The sequence below is a fragment of the Hoplias malabaricus genome, chromosome 1 (genome assembly GCF_029633855.1).
Source record: "Hoplias malabaricus isolate fHopMal1 chromosome 1, fHopMal1.hap1, whole genome shotgun sequence".
Lineage (NCBI taxonomy): Eukaryota > Metazoa > Chordata > Actinopteri > Characiformes > Erythrinidae > Hoplias > Hoplias malabaricus.
Genome location: NC_089800.1, coordinates 27,186,210 through 27,207,169, shown reverse-complemented (window position 1 = coordinate 27,207,169; position 20,960 = coordinate 27,186,210). Strand labels below are relative to the sequence as shown.

Below are 20,960 nucleotides of genomic sequence, written 5' to 3'. Positions count from 1 at the left end.
ACAAACATCTAAATAAGTAATTCTGATTAACAGAGATCAGTTTCGGGGGGGGGGTAATAATAAGTTTTAACGTATATTAATATTTGCGTTTTTTAGTTAACTTAGTAGACGCTACACGTCAGTTTTCAGACTGTCGCTTTAAATCCGCTGTCAGTATGGAGTGCTCTGATTCGCCTGAATACATCTTCGATCCCGCCCTCTGCCAAACACTCAGCTCTGATTGGCTCTCGGCTCCGCTCTGCGTTTATCGGCGGGAGTTTCCTCAGCGGCGAAAGCGAAGGACAGAGAGGGAGGACTTGAACTGTGTGAACTGAGGAGAATTAATATAGCGGTTAAATACAGAAACTAAGAAATATTACCTTTATAAACCACTTAACAACATGTCAGAAGACTACACATCCATGTCTTCCTTGATGACGGTGAAGTACTTTATGTTTCGTCTTTTCGGCACAGTATCGTATTTATAGCTAGTGTGGCTAATTCGCTAGAAAACACTACTTTACGGCTGTATCCAAATCGCCCATTCCGCCCTGTGTAGTACACTTCAAATGTGTACAGGCTATGGTTGTTTATACTCAGACAGGGTCCTAAATAGTAGAAACGGACACCTGAATTATTATTAATATATATTTAACAGGAACGGTTTCATTTCAAACATGTTCGCCGCTATTTGGGTGTACAAGCTATACTTTGTGCCCTACAAAGTGAACTACGTAGGGCCATTTGATACTCAGCCCCAGATTTCCCTTGTAAAGATTTGTTTACCCATTTCATTTACCTCATAGTTTAGAAATCAGTATTTTTCAGTGAGAAATACGTTATCATGGTGTCCAGAGCAACGTGTAGTTTGCAAATATATCTAGACAGTCGAACACTCGGTGTCTCCTCGGTGTTAGCTGTGTTTTTTAGTTTTTGTTGGTGGTGTTTCTGCGTCTTTAGGCGTGAGGAGAAAACGGTGACTTGGCAGGAAGGACACACAGCTAAATAAAATATTGGCATTGTTCTGGAAGTAGTGGACCAAACACAGTAGGTCTGCTGGAGTTTTTCAAAATTGTGCCCACTCACTGGCTACTCTGGAACACCCACCATGTTGGTCCCAAATATTGATGCAAAGTCAGAGACGGTAGCTCATCTGTTGCTGCACAGTTTGTGTTAGTCATTTTCTGGTCACAGACACTTTCCACTGTCCAACATTGCTTTGTCTGATGCACTATCATCTCCAAACATTACCTGGCCCTGCAGTGATGGGTGAGTTTGAATATATTTAGTCTGGTGCTTATTTTTACTTACTACTTAACACTATGTCACTTGTCATAGGGGAACCACTCTATGTCTATATTTGTGTATAATTAAAATATTTATAAAATCCAGTCTAAAAGGGTTATGTCATTAGTCTTTATGTAACTGGTCGATTTGAAGTCAAATTTATTGCCCATATTTTTCACATTTTGCAGATATTTTGAGTAAAGGACAGAATAGAGTTGCTTAAGGGGCATGGTGGCACTCTAAATATTGTTACTGTTACACAGCTTCAGGATATTGGGGTCCTGAGTTCAAACCTTGCCCCAAGCCTCTGTTGGTAAAGAGGTTGGTGTTTCTTCCCACAATCCAAGAACAAATATTGGTTGGTAGATTGGCTGTACGAAACAATCCACAGGTGTTTGTGCATGAGTGAATCGGTGAGTGTGTGTTGACCTGTGATGGACTGGCTGCCTGCCTGGGGGGTGTTCTTGTCTTGGCCAGTAATTTGGGTAGGCTCCAAATTCAATACTGCTCTCACCAGGAGGAAGCTGTTACAGAAGACCAATCAAAGAATGAACAGTGCTGCATTAACACAGACGAGCAGCAGGCAACAGTGTGTCTTTAAAACTTTAACACTAATAGCACAAAGCTTAAGATTGTAGAGCTCGATGTAGAAAGCAATAGTCTAGTGGTAAGGTCTTGAGCAGGAATGGCTGTTATGTGGTAATTTGTAACACTTAAGAGCCAAGGGTTTGTTATTAATAGTCTTTAATATTTTTATGTTTCTACTAAATCTTACCATAGACCAACCTGCATTCATCTCAGAGTGTGCACTGATCAACACTGGACAATATGATCGAAAACTTCTTTCATCAGATTGAAGCAGGTAATAAAATAAGATACTTTTATATTGGACCAGTTTTTCAGATATGGATTATTTATATCTAGTCTAGTTTGAGCAACTGGCTACTTGTGTTCATCTTTATTTTCACTACCACATTACATATTTTACCCTCTTAACACATCCACTGGTTTCTCTATGTAAAGAGCTTGGGCCACTTAGATCAGATTGGTTTGAGGAGCTGACCGCAAAAACATCTAAAGATGGACACTGCCCAGGTGCTCTGCAGAAGGGGGAGTCATCATGCACAGACGAAGGCATGTACAAGGCACCAGTGGAAACACCAGTATTGGACACTCAGATGTCATCGACCCCTAGAATATTCAGGCATGGAGGACCACAATCTCCTGACTCAGTTCTCATGTGTTCTCCAGGCCCAGGTAATACATTGATTTAAATAGAAAAGGTATGTAATCATAATGTGCTTTTTGTAAAAGGAAAGCTGATGCTTTCTTAATTCTGCAGTGTACAAAAATCTGTTTTGTGTTAATCCATCTGTTTGAAGTAAGTATGTAAAGAAGCCATCAGAAGCCATCTCATTGCTCATCTCCCATTCCCATAATCTCATCCAGTACCAAACCTTGCCTTCTGTTTTCTGCTTTTATCCCAAGGTCATCATAAGCCTCTAAGGCTGCTTTCCCAGAAGCAGATTAAAGTTGATCTTAAAGGAAAAAAAAAAAAAAAAAAAAAGAATTTCTAATAGTGATTCACTTGTGGGATTTTAATTTGTTCCAAGAGTATTTTCTAGTTCAAAATTACATTTATACAGTGCTTTTTATCAATAGTTATGCCACATAGCAGCTTTTCAGAAATGCAGGTCCAAATGAGCATCAAAACCTCCTTTAGCTGTGAAATGATCACTCAGAAGGAGAACCACTGATCATTGAGGTTTAACCCATGACTGGTAAACCAGTGCCTAGTTACCAGCTGTCACAGTAGAATGTGAGGGCTCTGGGGCTCCCAAGTGGTACAGCAGTTTTAGTATCAACCCTGTCACTGGGAAAATTTTGGTCAGAGCCTAGGTGAAGCTACAAACAACATTTAATTCAAAAGCATATTTTTTTTCTTCATAATAAGGTATGCAGTCACCACTGGCAGCGGTCCCATGGACTGACTCAAGCCCTTGCCTTTTTGGCTCTGCAAAAGACAGGTAAGTGTAAAGGTATAATATAAAAAAAATAAATGTTTTTAAGCATGATATGAAATTCTTGTAAATGTATAACTATAAAATTCATTCTGCCTTTGAATTTTCAGCCAGAGATTTGAAAAGAACTGTGAATCACAGAAGAAAATTGACTACTTTGGTAAGTATCTAGATTAGAAAATATTTACTATTCATACATTATATTTTACACATATACAGTATAGTAATGTCTTGTACTTGTTTTCACAGGTCTGCTTGACACACCTAAAACTTCTCTGGTAGGACAAACTTTTTTTTTTCAGTAGGAAAACGGGAGTTGTAAATGTAAGTTACAAGAAAGACTGCATTACTCATAAATGTAATCTCTGTTAGGCTCAAAGTACATCGGCAAAACGCATCTCAGAGAGCCTGGGAGCCCAGTTAAATCCTGATTTGTCTTGGAGCAGTTCCTTCAACACACCATCAGCAATGAGCCCAACGGTTATCTTGAGTAAGCCCGGCTACTGCGTTTTAGTATTTCGTTTTAAGACGATGGATTTTTTACTTTTGAATTAAGTGTTTTATCTTTGTGTCTTTGCTCATCAGCCAAAAAAGAAACCCAAACTTCACCAGAAAGTTTACTTAAAGAAAAAGAAGTCATTGTAAGTGGTGCACAACTTCTTCAATCTGAGATTTCCTTATATAACATTATAAAAATGTTATTTATAATTCTCATATTTAAATAATTAAATAGCGGATCACATTCTACATCATAATAAAAATGTTAGTTTTTATCCCAAATATTTTGTTCTTTCTTTATTTCTTTCTTTCTATAAAGATTGTACGGAAACTTTTTCCCTCACTCTCAAAAGACACAGGATCAGCTTCTGAAAGTACATCCACTGCTCAACACAATGGTTTGTTTTATAATAAAATGTAACTTTTTACCTTGATTCAAAATGATTGTAATGGTTTGAAATAAAATTTTATGTTTTAATTGGAGGTTTTTTCTTTTCAGCAACACTAGAAGATGGCAATGCCCAGGTTAATGCACAGAGACTGGATGAGTCCTTTGACCATGTGAAGGGTGTATGGAAACAAACAGTACCAGACATAATAAATGACAGTGTTGTTCGCAACACAGTAGAGAGCATTCTTGATGGAACAGAGGATGTTCTGTGTATTTTCTTCAACAACAGCAGCTCAGCACTGCGGCGTGTTAAAACCAAGGAAAGAATTAAGAAGAGAGACAGCAGTGTCTCTAAGGAAGTCAAACCACCTCCTCTCACATCAGAACACTCTACAGATCAGACTTTTGCATTAAAGGTGGATCCTGATCTGAACCAGTCCAGAACATCATCTGCTGTTGGAACAAGTCCACTTGGAAAACAAGACTTTTCACAATGTGCTTCCCTAAGTTTATCTGATGTGCAAGACTGTAAGGCAAAGCAAGACTGTGACTCTGCATTAGCAAATCAGCACATTAATATTGTAACAGTTAACCGTGATTCAGAACAGCTTGATGTTAGAGACCATGATACACAGCCAAGCATTTCTTCTTGCACTGCTGAGCATCTCAAGTGCTGTCCAGAGAAATCTCAGCTGAGAAATTCTCTGTTGGCAGCATCTCCTCTGCTGACCTTCTCTAGAAAACCCAGGAAGTTTGTTTATAGAGTGCAGAGTCCATCTCCATCCCCTACAGGAAGACAACTGAACATGACTTCAGGGAAATCCTCTCCTTTAGTTATTGGTAAGACATTTTTTCCCTTTTTTTATTTTAGCTGAGGTTTTTATTAAACACACAGAGCAGCTCTAATTTCTCAAGCTCCATCTGTGGTCACAATGTGATATTAGGGTTTATTTAATGTTAAAACAGGTTTAACTGTGTTATTGGTCTGATCACATTCTACTCAGTGTAACTAACTTAGAACCCCAGTTTGAATTGTCAAACTTCAGCTTTTTTCCACTCAGTCTTTTTGCCCTCTCTTCAACAGATTGTTTGACTGAAAAACACTGCACAGAAACCTCTTTTGCAAATGATTGCAAACACCATGAGGATGATATTAGCACAGCAAGCGTAAAGGCCTTGGAACAGCAGGGAGATACTACTGTTAAGCAAGATAATCCAGGAGCCCTGAACATGGACCATGGCCTTGATATGACACAGCTCTGCAAAGCATTTGCAGAAGATTTTACTCAAGAAATGAACTTGGAAAAATCACAAAATACAGGGGGTAACCACAAGGGCCTCATTATATCCAATTGCACGACTCAGACAGTGAAAACCAGTGAAGCGGCTATTAAAGAAGAATGTGAAAAACAATGCGGTGGGGTAGACCACCAAGACTTTTACAGCACAAAACAGCCAGCGTTTGTGACAGAATACATCAACTTGTCAAACATGTCAGTAACAGAGAGCACAAAACCTGACAGTGGCTTCCATACCAACATTTCTGAGTTTGGAGCAGCAACTATATCTTGTGGAAATACTGAACCTAATCTTCATCCTGGTTTTAAAACTGCAAATAATAAGTTTATATTGGTCTCTCCTGAGGCTGTAAAGAAGGCCAAAGCAACATTAGATTATTTGTTGGAACAACAAATGACCAGTGCGGTCAGCACTGAACCAGGTGAAGCATCTCAAAACCTCATTTTAGCAAGTCCTGTAAGTGACCACAAGTCAGGGTCCAGCCATGGATTAAAAATTGGAATGGAAGCTGCAGATTTTACACCAGATGGAAGCTCAAAGGCAGCTGCGGAGCATATGCCTAGATCTATTCTTTTACAAACTACTGAATCTGGTTTCAGAACAGCTTCTAACAGCAGCATAAAGGTCTCCTCTGTTAATCTTGAGAAAGCTAAAGACATTTTTAAGCAGCTGGAGGAAGACAACTTTGATTTTCATTCATCAAGTACCGGCACATCAGAATTCCAAAATGTGAGGAATTGCAGACTTCCTAAATGTGACTTGAAAAGCAGCCACTCTGACCATAATGCTTTTGTGGGAAATTGTATTTTGACAGCATCACAAAAAGCTGATGTAACAGAACTCTGCACTATGTTGGAGGAGGCAGAGAGCCAGTATGAATTTACTCAGTTTAGACAAGCAAAGCCTAGTTCCAAGTCACTAGAAAACACTCGGATGGAGAAAGAGTGGGATCCTGATATTATTTCTGGTATTGACTTTGATGATAGTTTTAACTGTGACCTGGAAAAACAGGTGTCCAAAAAGCCCCATGCAAAACCAACTTTGTTTAAACAGCACAATACTGCCCGAAACTGTGTTCAGAATGGAGAGGTATTTATTCAAACCATAAATAATATCAAGTCATGTCATGTTCCACAGGATACAAAAGATTCATACGTTTCTTTGACAGACAACATTTTGCCAGATGTTAAAGAGACAGCCAGTGAGACTAAGATAATGGAAGAAAGCAAGTTTTGTATTGGCTTTAAAACAGCAAAAGGAAATTCTGTGAGCATCTCTGAAAAATATCTTTGCAAAGCAAGAAGCCTGTTTGCAGATTTGGAGCAATGTGAAGAAATGTTTGATCTTAAGGGTGAGCAAAAATGTGTAGTCCAAAAGCATCCAGTGCATGACAATGCAACAGAACCCTCACTTGTGACTTGCAACAATGGGTTACTTTATTATGAGAAAATCACTAAAGCAAAGACAGAAGGCAGTCTGTGTAAAAATAAAACCTTGGTAAAAACAGATACTCGAACATATTACACAGCAAATCTGGAAAATGCTCAAAGCAGCATGGATCAGAAATTAGATTTACGTCAGGTAAACACTGTGAACTTTGGGTTTAGTACAGCTGGAGGGAAGCAATTAAACATATCAGAAAAGTCTCTTCTGAAAGCAAAGAATCTTCTAAATGAAGTTACAAACTCTGAAGAAGCTCATAATTATGACGCTGCTGTCTCATTAAAATCCTCTCTGGACACTAAAACTCTCAATTCAAAAAAGACTTCTTTACATAATCGCTCTACATTATTAGACAGTGCACGTCATGATTCAGGGTTGCCAGATCAGTCCTTAAAAGATAAAGAGAAAAACCCTGAGAATTGCTCTGAACTAAGAAGGGAAATAAGTAGATGTCACAGCTCAAAATCCATACAGAATAAAGGGTATAAAATGGCCAGTGGCAAAGTGGGACCATTTTCAGCAAGCGCTATTGATAAGTCAAAAGCCTATTTCAAAGACATTAATAGCAGTGTGAATAGCTCAGATGAGACTAAATCAAAGGAAGAAAGTGCAAAATTGGATCTTGAAGCTGAAAGAAGCCAGCCCTTATTTGTCAATGGATTCAAGATGGCTAGTGGGAAAGGAGTGAGTTTTTCAGAAAAAGCATTTATGAAGTCAAAGGCCTTCTTCAAAGACTGTGATCTTGAGATTGAAGATCATTCTCAAAGCAAAAGAGACAACTCAAGTGTGATGGCTCACCTTGGCTTCAAGACAGTTGTGGGAAACAAGGCACATTCGGTTGACATAGACAGTCTGAACAAAGAGGCTGCAAGTTTAAATGAAGAACCCACAGTTTTGAATAAATATGTCAAAATGGAATTCACTAAAACCTCAACTGAGATTGTTCTGCCTGGCTGTGGTTTCAGCACAGCAAGTGGTAAAACGGTATCTGTTTCCTCAGAAGCACTTCGGAAAGCTAAAGCTGTGTTTGACAATTCAAATGACGCTTCACCTTGTGCACAGACGATGGAAATTTCAGAAGAGGAGGGTACTTCCAAAACAGAGACCACTTTTCCAGGACAAAGCAGGGGCTTTAGTACTGCAAGGGGAAGGAATGTTACCATATCTGACAAGGCACTGGAAAAAGCCAAGAGTCTTTTTACTGGGTGTGAATTAGATGGTTTAGCACCTGAGCATACCTTTTTAAATTCTGAAAAGAAATCAGTAGTAGATCCCAAACAAATTAGAGGTTTCAGCACTGCCAGTGGTAAAGATGTGCCGGTATCAGAACAGTCAATGAAAAAGGCTAAAGCTATGTTTGCAAATTGTGATGACAATTCAGTAGATAATCACGTGACAGAAAATCATTTGACAACACAAAGAGGGCAACAGAAAAGCTATTACACTAAATGCTTGAGTGGTGTGAATAAATGCATTCCACCTAATGTTGGAAGTTCTGAAGTAAAATATGAAGATGGAAACCCAAAATCATATACCTTCAAGACTGGAAATGTTGGTTTCAGCACAGCCAGTGGAAAAGGTGTGTCTGTGTCAAACTCAGCCCTCCAGGTAGCTTCTGAAATATTCAGAGACTGTAATGAGCAGCCTCGAATCATCAAGACTGGAAGTGTTCAGATTGGAGAGACAAATGATGCTACTGCATTATTTTCATCCCAAGCTATACACAATTCTTCCCTGCTGAATTGTCATTCTTTAAATATTAATGAGTGCACCATGACCCAGCAGAAATATTTAGAACAGGAAGCTATGGCCTGCACTAAAGCCCTGTTAGAGGATGATCTTAATGAGCACACGCTGGTAAAACCTTTGGAGGACCCTGGAATTACAGAAAATGCTGTCCCACAGCAGAGATCCTTGGAGGCTACTACAAGAGAAAGAAAGCGCTTGTCCAGTGATGATTTGACAGGTATAATTTTTGAAATAATTATTTTGACCATACCTGGCCAATCCTTTTCGCAAAGGGCTGTGTTGGCATCATTTTACGTAATCAGGTGCAAAGCTGATTAGTGTATTGAAGACTGCTTAATTGAATTAAGCCCGGGGCTTGTCTTGTGGATAAGATTGGAGACTCATCTTGACTCTTTATTTTTTGTGTTCCTTCTGTTCTGTATTAAGATCAACCTCCTTTGAAAAGAAGGCTTATTTCAGAGTTTGAACAGATTTCAGACACCTCCAGAGACTGTGCTTCTGTGAAAAGTAGTCCCAATGGTGAGTTTCAGTTTTAAATTAATTGAAGTGAAAATAGTTACTTGCAATAAAGTTAATTTACATTTTGCATCACATTATAGGAACTCTAAGGGACAGAAGAGCCTTCAAATACAACTTAAAGCCAAATGTCACTTGTCCATCCAGGTGAGTTGTTAAAGTATAAGATGGTGGATCATAAGCTTGTATTTAAAATGATTTCAATATTTTCTAGTAATATTTTCTCCATTTCAGGAATGTCATGGACCAAATTGTTGTCCACCCAGGAATTCAGACTTCAAATGATCAAAAAAGAGATCCATCAAATTCAAAGGCAGTGGTGTTTGTACCCCCATTTCGAAAGAATATTAAGCCAGAGCCACAGACACATTGCGATTCAAGACATGACGCCAAAGTGCCCAAAGTTTTTGTTCCACCAGTTAAAAAGGACACTTTGGCAACTGTTAAAAATATAAGTCGTTCACTACAAAATCCTAGCGATGCTGATTACGCGGTTTCTTCAAGCTCTGGTTGTGAACACAACATGGCTGCCCTAGAGGTGGAGCCTAAAACAGTTGAGAAACATGATGAGATGAAAGAAAAAGAAGTCAATGAAGAAGAGAATTTAGAAGATCCGACGCCTGTAACTAGTGAAGAAGGTAACGCTTGTAGCAACTATGAAAAATGTAGATGATATTTTGTAGTACCCAAACTTGTTCTCAAAATCACCCTTATAAAAAATTTACTTTAACAGTTGAGCATGGTTTTATTTAGTAATTGAAATTATACCCAGGATAATATGTGAAGTATCCTATGCATATGCCCATGAGTACCCAAAATATCCATTGCATCACTAACTCTTTGCCGGGTATCATGGGGAAGACACGTGTTAAGTAGGAATATTTCTGTTGTACAAGGTACTGTATTTTAAGTAACTGGTAATTATATATTAATAATGCATATTGAAAATAACTAAAACTAAGAATTAAAAAATATATACTTGTGTGTAATATGTTAATTTAAGACACATAGCTTATTAAAATGTTGTGTTTGGGTCTTCAAATTATGTATTTGTATACTCAGTTACTGAAACCTGGCAGCGGTCCTTGGAGTTAGCACAAGACATGCAGGACATGAGAATCAGAAAGAAGAAGCGTCAGACCATTCATCCTCTGCCTGGAAGCTTTTACCTGGCTAAGACATCTGGGGTGGCCAGGATGTCACTAAGAGTGGCTGTGCAATACAAGTGCCCACTTCAGCACACTCAGGAAGAGGTGTGCTTTTAAACTTTACTCCCTATTTTATATATTTATTTTAATTTTAATTTCAAAGGTGTTGCACTGAAAAAAAAAACACTGCAAGGCTCGAGACATTTTATGGTTTGTCTTTCAGCTATACCAATATGGTGTACACTGCAATGTCTCCCAGATCACAGCTGAAAATGCAGAGTCTTTCAGGTTTCGCTTTGATGACTTCTTCAAACGTGAGGTCTTCATTGAATACACTGGTGTCCAGCTGGCTGACGGTGGCTGGCTGATCCCAAATAATGAAGGAACCATGGGCAAGGAGGAGTTCTACAGGTGGGGGCTTGAGATGATATAAATTATTGTCAATGCTCAGAATGTATTTGGGTACCCATAAAAATTGAAAGGTTTATTAAGTACATATGAAGCTATTGATCTACATGCGTATGTCAATGGTTGAAAAGTGGGTGCTTGAACAAATTAAACCATTATTTTCTAATTGGAAAGTAAATTTTAAGCACCCTACAAGATCACATCTTTCATGAAACTTGGAAGTGTTTTTGTAAAACGTTTGAGAGAAAGAAATGATTATTATTCATTTTCCATAGTGTAATATCTTAACTTTTATTTTAAAATGAGCAAAACAAAGCTAAAAACAAGAACACAAAGTATGGTAAAGAATTCAGTCTTTGTAGTTGATAAATACATACAGCAAACATTTATTTATTCTTTTTCAGAGCATTGTGTGATAGCCCTGGTGTTGACCCAAACCTTATAAGCGAAGCATGGGTTTTTAACCACTACCGGTGGATTGTTTGGAAAAGGGCTTGCATGGAAAGAGCCTTCCCTGAAGTGATGGGCAGTCGCTGCCTCACACCAGAGCAAGTCCTTCTACAGCTTAAACTCAGGTACCGTTTGTTGCCTAAGAAATAGATGGCTATGTGTTTAACATGATTATATTATTGCTGTTATACACAGGATAAGATGTAAGATATCATATACCAATCCACTAGTTTTACATATGGCCCACCCCACTATCATCATACCTACAACCACAACATTCCTGTAATCATCTTTCATTGGCCATTTAAATCCTACACCAGGTCAATAAAATGTAATAAGTTCATAGTGAAGATTTAATATATGCTTTACTGAAAGCTAAATGAGTTGTAAGTAAAGAAAAATATAGACCAAAGCAAAATAATAATAAAAGAAAAATTGCAATATCTAACAAACAACAAATTAGATTGACCTCAAATAAACAACAGAAATAGCAATAATATTACTAATTCTTACACTGCATATTGCTCTCAAGTAATACAGTAATGAATGTGCTAAACCAGTGGATTCCAAACTTATGGCCCCCTTTTGTAGATGAGAATATTTTCGAGGCCCCCACTCTGACACACATTTCCTTACAGACTCCACTGGAATTTATTTTAAACAATGCAGTTAATACAAATCTGCAACTACTTATTGCACAGAATAGCTCCACACAAGCCCAGTTTGAGATACACTGTTAAATTAATATGTATAATATATATTTCATTTCAGATATGACACTGAAGTGGATCACAGTCTGAGATCAGCTCTGAAGAAGATCATAGAAAGGGATGATACTCCAGCCAAGACTTTAGTTTTGTGCGTGTGTGGCTTTGCCAAATCTGACCGCACTGAAGAGAGGTCAGAGAAAGCTGTGGACACTGCAAACAAAGAGTCACCTGCTGTGGTTATATGGCTTACTGATGGCTGGTACTCCATTAAAGCACTGCTGGACCCTCCACTCTCTGTCTTGCTGCAAAAGGGTTGCCTCCGAGTTGGAGAGAAAATTGTAATCCACGGGGCAGAGCTGATTGGCTCTCAGGATGCTTGCCCTCCTCTGGAGGCTCCTGATTCACTCATGCTCAAGGTAAGGCAGTATTTTTTGAGTCCATGAGCAGAAACTAAAAGAGTTTTGCCGCTGTTCATTAAATTTGTTATCATCTATAAATTTTATGCTTTATTCTGGGACTAAGTTTAGAAATAAATGGTTTTTCTATGGAACAGTGAGACAATGTATGTGTGTACATCTTTGAATATTGTTGTATAGAAGATACATAGGTTCATTGAACCATTATGTAAATGCCCAACTGTTGACGTAAAGTAAAAAGACAACATTTACTCAATTATTTTGTTAATCCAGTATAATCATGCAGCCATCGCATCACTAAAGTAAAGAAATCTATAAATGTATTGAATTTTAGAGGAAACAATTCAGACATCGATTACCATTATACTTTTTGTAAAAGGGACATATTCATGGTTTTCAGATTTCAGCCAACAGCACAAGACGAGCTCGTTGGGACACCAAGCTTGGCTTCCATAAAGACCCTCGACCATTCAATCTCCCACTCTCCTCACTGTACCCTAATGGAGGAATGGTGGGCTGTGTGGACATCATTGTGCTAAGGAGCTACCCCACTCAGGTTCTCTATCTCCCTCTGTTTTATACAGAAGATTTTTTTTTTTTTTTTCCCCACACAGCATGGCTGTGTCCTGCCAAGAAATTCACCAGTAAAAGAGCTTTCAGCACTGTCCATTTAGTTTATTTGTTTAATTAGTACATTAAAATTTTCTCATTAAACAGTGGATGGAGAAGAAGGCTGGTGGAGTGTTTGTGTTTCGTAACGAGCGAGCTGAAGACAGAGAGGCGAGGCGCCATAGCAGTGAAAAGCAGAAAGCTATGGAGCTCCTGTTCTCTAAAATGCAAGCACAGATTGAGAATGAGGAGGAAGGTAATGGCCTTTGGACAGAAACAGAGAACACTCTTACTGACTGCTTAGTTGTTTTAGGATTTATTTATTGCATTTTTTAAACATTTAAAATGTTCCCAGCTTTTCATGCACCTCACTTTTCCTCACTTTTTAATCAAGTGTTCAAAATGAGGAAAATAACATAAAATCGTTATGTGTGCATCATAGTCCTGGACTCCCAAATAATATGCTAATAGCTAAACACAAAATTATGCCACATATTTTTGGAACTCCCTATAAAAATACATTCATCTGGCACTTTCTTTACTTAATTTACTTTACTATCTTACTTTTTTAAATTGGATTTTACAGAAAAGAATAAAACCAGAAGACGACGAAGGTATCGTCGCCATGAGATTGAGAAAATGTTGGATGGAGAGGAGCTTTCTGAAGCGATGGAGAGTGATCCAGCTTTTGTGGAGGTAAAGTTGATACTGTAATCTGATTTGGTATATACAGTGAAACCTCTACTTACGAACGCCTATACTAACGAACTTTCCAAGATACGAACCAGGCATTTGAATATTTTTGCCTCCACCCACGAACCATGACTCTAGAAACAAACCTGAGCCTCTGCCGAGCCGGCGGCTGGAAATGGCCACTGGCCCCAAATAGGGCGAGTCTCCCAGCGCGTCCAGACTTGAGTGAACTTTTAAGATTAGCAAATTGTAGTTTTAGCAATTTAGCATTAGTGTAAATAGCAGACATCGAAATTTGTGCTGAGTTAAGCCGTATCTACGCTTCGTCTCCCCACATTCACCCCTCCGTTATTCCACCCACCCCCACCTCCCGTCATACAGCAGGTGCCTGTGTTACTCCTCCAGCCAGTCGTCACGATTTCAAGGTAGCGATATGTAACCACTTAAAACTTTTTTATTAAATTTTTATTACTGTTTCCACTGTATTTCTTTTTTATTTTTAACAATGCTACATGTATTTTATTTTTTTTTTTACAAATTTAAGAGTTTTGTAAACATATATCAGTGCAAAATGTGTGACTTTCGGGGTGGGGGCTAAAATGCATGAATTGCTTTTTTTTTTTTTTTTTAAATATAGAAACTTTTTACACAACTTGAATGGTTGATGATTAGGTAAAAAATTGCATTACCACTGCACTGGAAAATGATTTCCACTAGTTTAGCTTTAAAGCAAATTAAAGGAAGTTATTAATACTTGCATGTTATTTGTTCAGTCACACCTGAGTGCAGTGCAGATGGAAGCTCTGAGCAGGTACAGGCGCAGTCTTACTGAGCGGAAGCAGGTGGAGTTGCAGGAGCGTATTCGCAGGGCCGTGCAGGAGTCTGAAGAAGCAGAGGGTGGCTGTCGCAACAGAGATGTCACACCAGTGTGGAAACTCGCCATCACTGACTTCAACGACCTGCACAGAACCTGCAGTGAGTTTAACAGTTGTCACAATTTCAAGGAGACATGACAGTAAAAGGGGGAAAAAAGAATTACATGCAGCATTAATTGTCCACAGGTGAGAGTGACTGGGTGTGTGGGTGATGCTCTGTCCTGGGTGTGTTCTTGCCTGTGTGTCCAATGATTCTGGGTAGGCTCGCCCACTGAACACATGAAGCAGTTACAGAGAATGAAAGAATGAAAATGCATATCAGTATAAACTGGTGTTTTGTCTATTATGAAAAACTCAATTCTACCGTGTATCATCCGTTTACAGTTTGGACAGAACATTTGTTTTTGCTTCATTTTAATATAAACCTTTTTCTACCTGTCATCCTAAACCTATGAGGCCCAACCAACTGGATGTCTGTGTGTGTTTTATAGTATATACATTGAATATTTGGAGGCCTTCGGTGGAGTTGCGCTCTTTACTGAGAGAGGGCAACAGATACAAGGCTTATTATCTGGCCACATCAGAGACCAAGAAGCGGTTTGGTACAGCCGCGGTTCAGCTCACTGCCACCAAGAAAACACAGTTCCAGGACATGGAGGTAAAGCTGAGGTATAGGTGGTAATACTAATGTTATGGCCACAACAAAAATTTGGCACATCTAGGAATTTCTGATAGTTTGGAGTGTGATTGCTGTTGTCCAGTATCACACTTCTACAGCCATTCTCAATACATTTTTAAATCTTATTCTAACAGGTTTCTTCAGAATGGTCAAATGCCCACTTTCCTGCAAGACAATTAACAAACTTCAGAGATCTTCAGAACGCTGCGTTCAGTTCTCCATGTGGAGAGGTTGATGTTGTGGGATATATCGTCTCTGTCTTGGACAGACAAGGTTTCTTTTCTACTTTCTTTGCAAATTGATTACATTATGCAACATAAACAGTGTGAAATGTCAAATTCATTTGGATAATGGTGTGTGTAATATCGCCAAAGTGACTTTACTGTATGAACAGGTCCCTCTCCGTTGCTGTATTTGGTGGATGACAAGTTGGACTTTATCTCTGTGAGGAGCTTCAGTAGCCTGTCTCAGCTAGCTCTGGAGGACCTGGTGAAGCCATTAGCTCTTCTAGCTATTAGTAACTTGCAGCTGAGGGAGCTCTCTGGTCCTGTTCCAATACTTTATGCTGGAGAACAAGCTCTGTTCTCTGTAAACCCCAAAGAAGCTCACTTGCAGGAAGCAGTGGCCCATCTCAAGACTTTTGTACAGGTAAATGTTGTAGTTTATACATAAAGTACATAAAATATTCAGTCTGCATGAATCTGCATTTACCATGCTTCTGATTCATCATCAAACGTCTGACTTATTTGCTAATGATAGTATAAATGTTTTATTAGATTTATTGGATTGATTAGCACTCTCTCAAATTCAATAATATTATTCAATAAAATTATATTGTCTGGTACACACAAAAAAAACATAAACATAGTATTCAGTGTATATGAGATACGATATCCAGTGTTCTGCTAATGATATATGTTTTAAAACCAGGAAAAAGAATGCCATGTTATTGCAAACTCAAAAAGGGTTTTCCTCATACTTACTTATTTTTATCATTATTTTTTATTTTTTTTTGGCCGAATAGTTGATGTTACCAGATCTGTGTTTCAACTGTGTGTTTCCCTACAGAACTATGAGCATTTCTTCACAATTGCTGAGGACAAGCTCTCAAACCTGATTCCACCAGGGAGCCTGAAGTCTGTACAGTCCCCGAGAACTCTAGGTTTGCCGTCCATGGCAAAGCCAAGCTGTAAAATAAATGTGGGTTTATTTATTGCTTTAAAACTTAATGTTTCTGAAAATGTTTCTCCATTTGTTATGAAGCTTACACTCAATGTAAATAGCATGTGGTATTTTGAAATATATGAAAACCTAAATTACCTTATTATGTCTAGGTGACACCTAAGGAGTCGAGGGTTTTCTCCCCTTTTACGCCAGTGTCCAGGAAAACCCCTGCACCCACAGTCCAGAGCTCTGAGGACAAAGACTCCAAGAGTTCAAAAAGAAAGCGAGGTATAGATTACTTGTTACGTGTGCCTTCTCCTCCACCTCTCAATCCTCTGAGTATCGCCACCTCACCGAGTGTGAAGAAGATATTTAACCCTCCTAGGAGGTCCGGGACCCCCAAGCAGACGCATAAAGATCTAGCCCTGAGCAGTAGGTATGCTTCCCCAGCTGCAGAGGATCAATGGGTAAACGATGAGGAACTGGCCATGATCAATACCCAAACACTACTAGACTAAGCAGACACAGAGAGGCTGGCCAGCTGATTTACTAGGAGCATCTCAAAGTAAACTAGACTCACTCTTGAACTTTCTCATGAAAGAGTGATTTGAAATAAAAACTGTATTGCAACCGTGTTGCGTTCCCATAGTCCGTTAAGAGATTTTTAATGAAAAAATGTTCACATTTCTTTTTTTCCCCAAATACTGTGTCTCTACTGTGATGACGTTGAAATTGCACGAGAGGTAGTTTGGATTGCCTTGTCATTGTTTGTATGCTGTTTTGAACAATTTTTCAGAAAAGTTGAATAAATGTTCTATTTATTTTCTGACGTCTTATATCTTTGGGTTCAAAACAGATTACTCCTTTTGCCTTTGCGTCTGAAGACATAGAAATGTGTAATATCTTTTTTGTTAAGGGATGGCTCGATATTAACAACATCACTATTAATATTTTTAAGAATTAGAGAAATGAATTTTTGCTCTGAGATCATACTGTATTTAAACACCAGGTGGCAGCACAACCTCTGCATTTATACAGCCACAGTGTGAGAGGGAAAGAGACTTGTTTGTTTGGGGTGTGGTAAACAGAATAACATATAATAAGTTAATCTGTAATCTCGGAAAAGTGAAATTGCTGGTGTGTGGGCACTTTTTTATAGTCTGTGTGGTTGCTGGTTTGTCAGACTTTTTTAGCTGAACTAAGCTGGGCAAATAATTCCTTTCTTTCATCAACGCAGCTGTCATGTCCAATAAAACCTAATATGCACGTTAGACGTATTTATCTTCCTAAAATACAGAATCTTCTCCACAGCAAGCTTTACTCCATATAGCATTCATCTTTTTTTTTCCCCCCAAATTTGAGAAGCAACCCCATAATCCACTGCCTTTGTTAAAAAAAAAATGTCTCAGAAAACCACAGACATGTCGGTTTGTAGTCCACAGTCTCAATTAACTGCCACCGTTGGCTTCTTTCCACAGTTCGCATCTATTATCTAATTTTAAGGAAAGCACTGTTCTATTCTAAGCTGTGGATCCCCCGTTGATGAGAGCAGCAGAAACCCTGATTTGCAGACACTGATCATATCGCCCACATTCCAGAGTTGACTTGGCATGTTTCTGCCTGAGGTTAGCTCTGAAAATACTCGTGACTCCAGTTAATACAGAAAATGATGAATAATTTTAAGAAGTATATTCTCTGACAGTTGTGAATCCTCCCTGACGTTTTGCACAAAATGCTTTATAAAGATATATCAGAATGTGAATTATATTGTGTTCTTGTGAACAACCACTAGAGGGCAGTTTTTGAGTTGCAAAATAAGCGTGAGACTTGTTTAAACTTAGTTTTTTTTTCTTTCTTTTTTTCCCCTTCCTCTCCATGTATTATCACATGATTTAAAACAGAACAGTGCCTTAAATTACCCAGACTGCAGCTTTTCTATTCTCTACATCTCTGAAGTAGACTTCTGTGATTTAAGAGTTTTGTGAATTATGGATGTTATCTCACACAATACTGTACTGACTGAATGAAACCTGCATAAAAAAAAATCTTCAACCAAGATCTTTTTTTTCCTCAGAGGAGCATGTAGGAGCTTTCCAGCAGTTAAGAAAAAATTCAGAAGGCCTCAAAAGGTATTAGTGCTTCTCATAAGCAAAAGCCATAGACCTCTTTCCAGCCTGTTTGAGCTGCCTTAATCCGTGCACTTAGTCTAACCACTGACTTCTCTCCCAGGGCTTTGCTGAATTGGGACTGAAACGTTAAAGGCAGTGTGGGGGGGGGGGGGGGGGGGGGTTGGCGTTGTAGGAGACCGAAACTGGGCTCTGGTGATGAGGGAGACACACGATAGTTTCTCCATCTGCCCCGCAACTTCTCAAGACTGAACCAATTAGAAGCCAGATCCCATAGCTGTGATTTAAGTTTCTTATCACAAACCGCCTCTTTAGGAACTGTGTCCAGAGTTATAAGAGCTGTGTTCATTCACACTGTACTAACAGAAAGAAAGATATTGATCTTAATTGAGACTGTGTATGCTATGCGTGTACTGGCAGAGTTTGACTGAAATATATATTTAATGTTAAATGTTAGTCTAATTTATTCAGATTTTAAAATGATTGTGTGGTCACAAGCCAAATCTCAAGATCTACATGCACTTGTACCAGATCAGAACCTCCTGGGGTTGTGTGAATTTGTGAATTAATGGGATCAACATTACTAAAGCTGGAAAGTAGAACCTATATGAGCCTGAAAGTGATTTAAGCAATGCACTGGTAACAGTAGTAAAGCTTTGTCACAAAACAACTAAGGTCCTGTCCACATTGATCCAGTGATATTTCACAACTAACAACAATGATGCTTTATGTCACTGAAAATGCTCTCCAAGGTGGAGATGTTTGAAAACTCTGTTGTCAGTGGTGTAATGTTTATGGCCAAAACACAGCTCTGGCTAAGATTTGAATAGCTATTTACTCACTATGCAGTGAATTACATTAGTCACAAAAATACAATGTATACATGCAGATAGCACAGAATTTCAGAATCCCACATATGAATAAATATAAATGTTGAATTAGAAATATGTAAATAATTAAAATGTATTTATACAGAACTTTTCACAGACACAAGTCACAAAAGTGCTTTACAAAGACATGATACAACAACACACTGCAAAGAAAAAAAGATGATGCCTTTTCCAATTATCCAAACGATTGCTTAAAGCGATAGGTCTTTAGTTACTTTTTCAAGAGTCCACAGAATCAGCCGATCTTAAAAAAGGGGTCAATGTCTTCCACAGCTTAGGAGCGACAACCTCAAATGCTTGATCTCCACGAGTCTTTAAGTGAGAACGTGGAACAGACAGGAAAGTTAAATGACCTAAAAGAACATGTTGATATGTACGAGTCAAGCTGATCAACAACATACAGAGGAGCCTGACCATGTAATGCGCTCTAAGTAAGAAGTTACAATTGAATCCTATACTGAATAGGAAGCCAGTGTAAAGATACTGATAGAGGGGTAACATGAGACCGTCTAATTTAGTAAGTAATCTCGCTGCCGAGATTGAATAGCCTTCAATCAGTCACCAGCAGACGAGAGAAAAGACTGTTAAAATGATCAATGTGAAATTAAATAAATGCATGTATAATCTCTAGTGTGAAAGACTGGCACCCCTCCAGGGTGTGCTCCCGCCTGGCGCCCAGTGATTCCGGATGGGCTCCGGACCCACTGTGACCCTGAATTGGATAAGCGCTTACAAACAATAGAGATTATTCATTTATTCAGTTCTGCATTTGAAATTACAGACCTCAGTTTACTAATATTTCTCAAGTGGAAAATACAAGATCTCATCAGTTGCTTAACGTGCATCAAACAACTAAGACTGATACAACACCCAAATTACACAGGCTAGAGTGGACAGCAGGGGAAAGAAGCCCAAGATTTTGTTTAATTTTTGGGGTAACCTTTTCAGGAGCAACAATCAAGACTTTGGTTTTATCAGCATTTAGCTGTAAAAAGTTATTTGATGTCCATTCTCTGATAGTTTTAAGACGGATGATGAGCCTACATCATCATCAAATAAATGATAAGCAATTTTAAAACTATTTAAAGCTGCTATTTCATATAGTATGAAAAAAAATGGCCCCAAAACATAACCCTTGCAGAACCCCACAAGATAATGGAGTAGACTCAGACACAAAATCTGCAATAGTTCCTGTGAAGCTTCTCTTAGTGAGATAGGATGTAAACCAATCCAGAATTGTGCCAGATATGACCACCCAGTCGCATAACCTATTTATCAGTGTATGATGGACTACTGTATCAAATGCAGAGCTAAGGTCGAGTTCCACTTACAAAATATTGTATTTCTCTAAAACAGCAGTGAGTTGATTGGCCACCACCTTCTCTAATATGTTTTGCCAAAAAAAGGAAGTTTCGATATAGGCCTATAATTCTTAACCACAGCTGGGTCTAAATTGGATTTCTTCCCTAAAGGCTGAACGGAATACAACCTGTAGACAGTGAGGAATTAATAATAATAGAAAAAAATATAATAAAAGAAAAAGTTATCACATCCAGAGCACTATTGGATGGCTTTAATTTCCTAGTCACATCCAACATATCTTCTAAGC

At 38.5% G+C, this 20,960-nt stretch overlaps 1 protein-coding gene across 3 annotated transcripts; it reads left to right on the top strand.

Annotated features, from left to right (window-relative positions):
• Positions 1 to 279: 279 nt before the first annotated feature.
• Positions 280 to 17,124, top strand: brca2 (BRCA2 DNA repair associated). 3 transcript variants are annotated; one of them, XM_066661018.1, is made up of 27 exons: positions 280 to 419; positions 2,047 to 2,128; positions 2,290 to 2,523; positions 3,221 to 3,293; positions 3,398 to 3,447; positions 3,537 to 3,565; positions 3,660 to 3,777; positions 3,873 to 3,928; positions 4,105 to 4,183; positions 4,285 to 5,016; positions 5,261 to 8,884; positions 9,094 to 9,186; positions 9,267 to 9,330; positions 9,418 to 9,821; positions 10,246 to 10,436; positions 10,555 to 10,742; positions 11,144 to 11,314; positions 11,961 to 12,315; positions 12,716 to 12,871; positions 13,033 to 13,180; positions 13,511 to 13,620; positions 14,391 to 14,592; positions 14,984 to 15,150; positions 15,306 to 15,444; positions 15,566 to 15,819; positions 16,240 to 16,371; positions 16,506 to 17,124. In XM_066661018.1, the coding sequence occupies exons 2-27, from the start codon at positions 2,095 to 2,097 to the stop codon at positions 16,851 to 16,853; spliced, it is 8,151 nt and encodes a 2,716-aa protein (XP_066517115.1). In that variant the 5' UTR covers positions 280 to 419; positions 2,047 to 2,094; the 3' UTR covers positions 16,854 to 17,124. The 3 variants fall into 3 exon arrangements, with proteins under 3 accessions (XP_066517115.1, XP_066517133.1, XP_066517124.1); XM_066661027.1 differs by lacking the exon at positions 280 to 419 and adding an exon at positions 1,116 to 1,248; XM_066661036.1 differs by lacking the exons at positions 14,984 to 15,150; positions 15,306 to 15,444; positions 15,566 to 15,819; positions 16,240 to 16,371; positions 16,506 to 17,124 and adding an exon at positions 14,679 to 14,850.
• Positions 17,125 to 20,960: the final 3,836 nt, after the last annotated feature.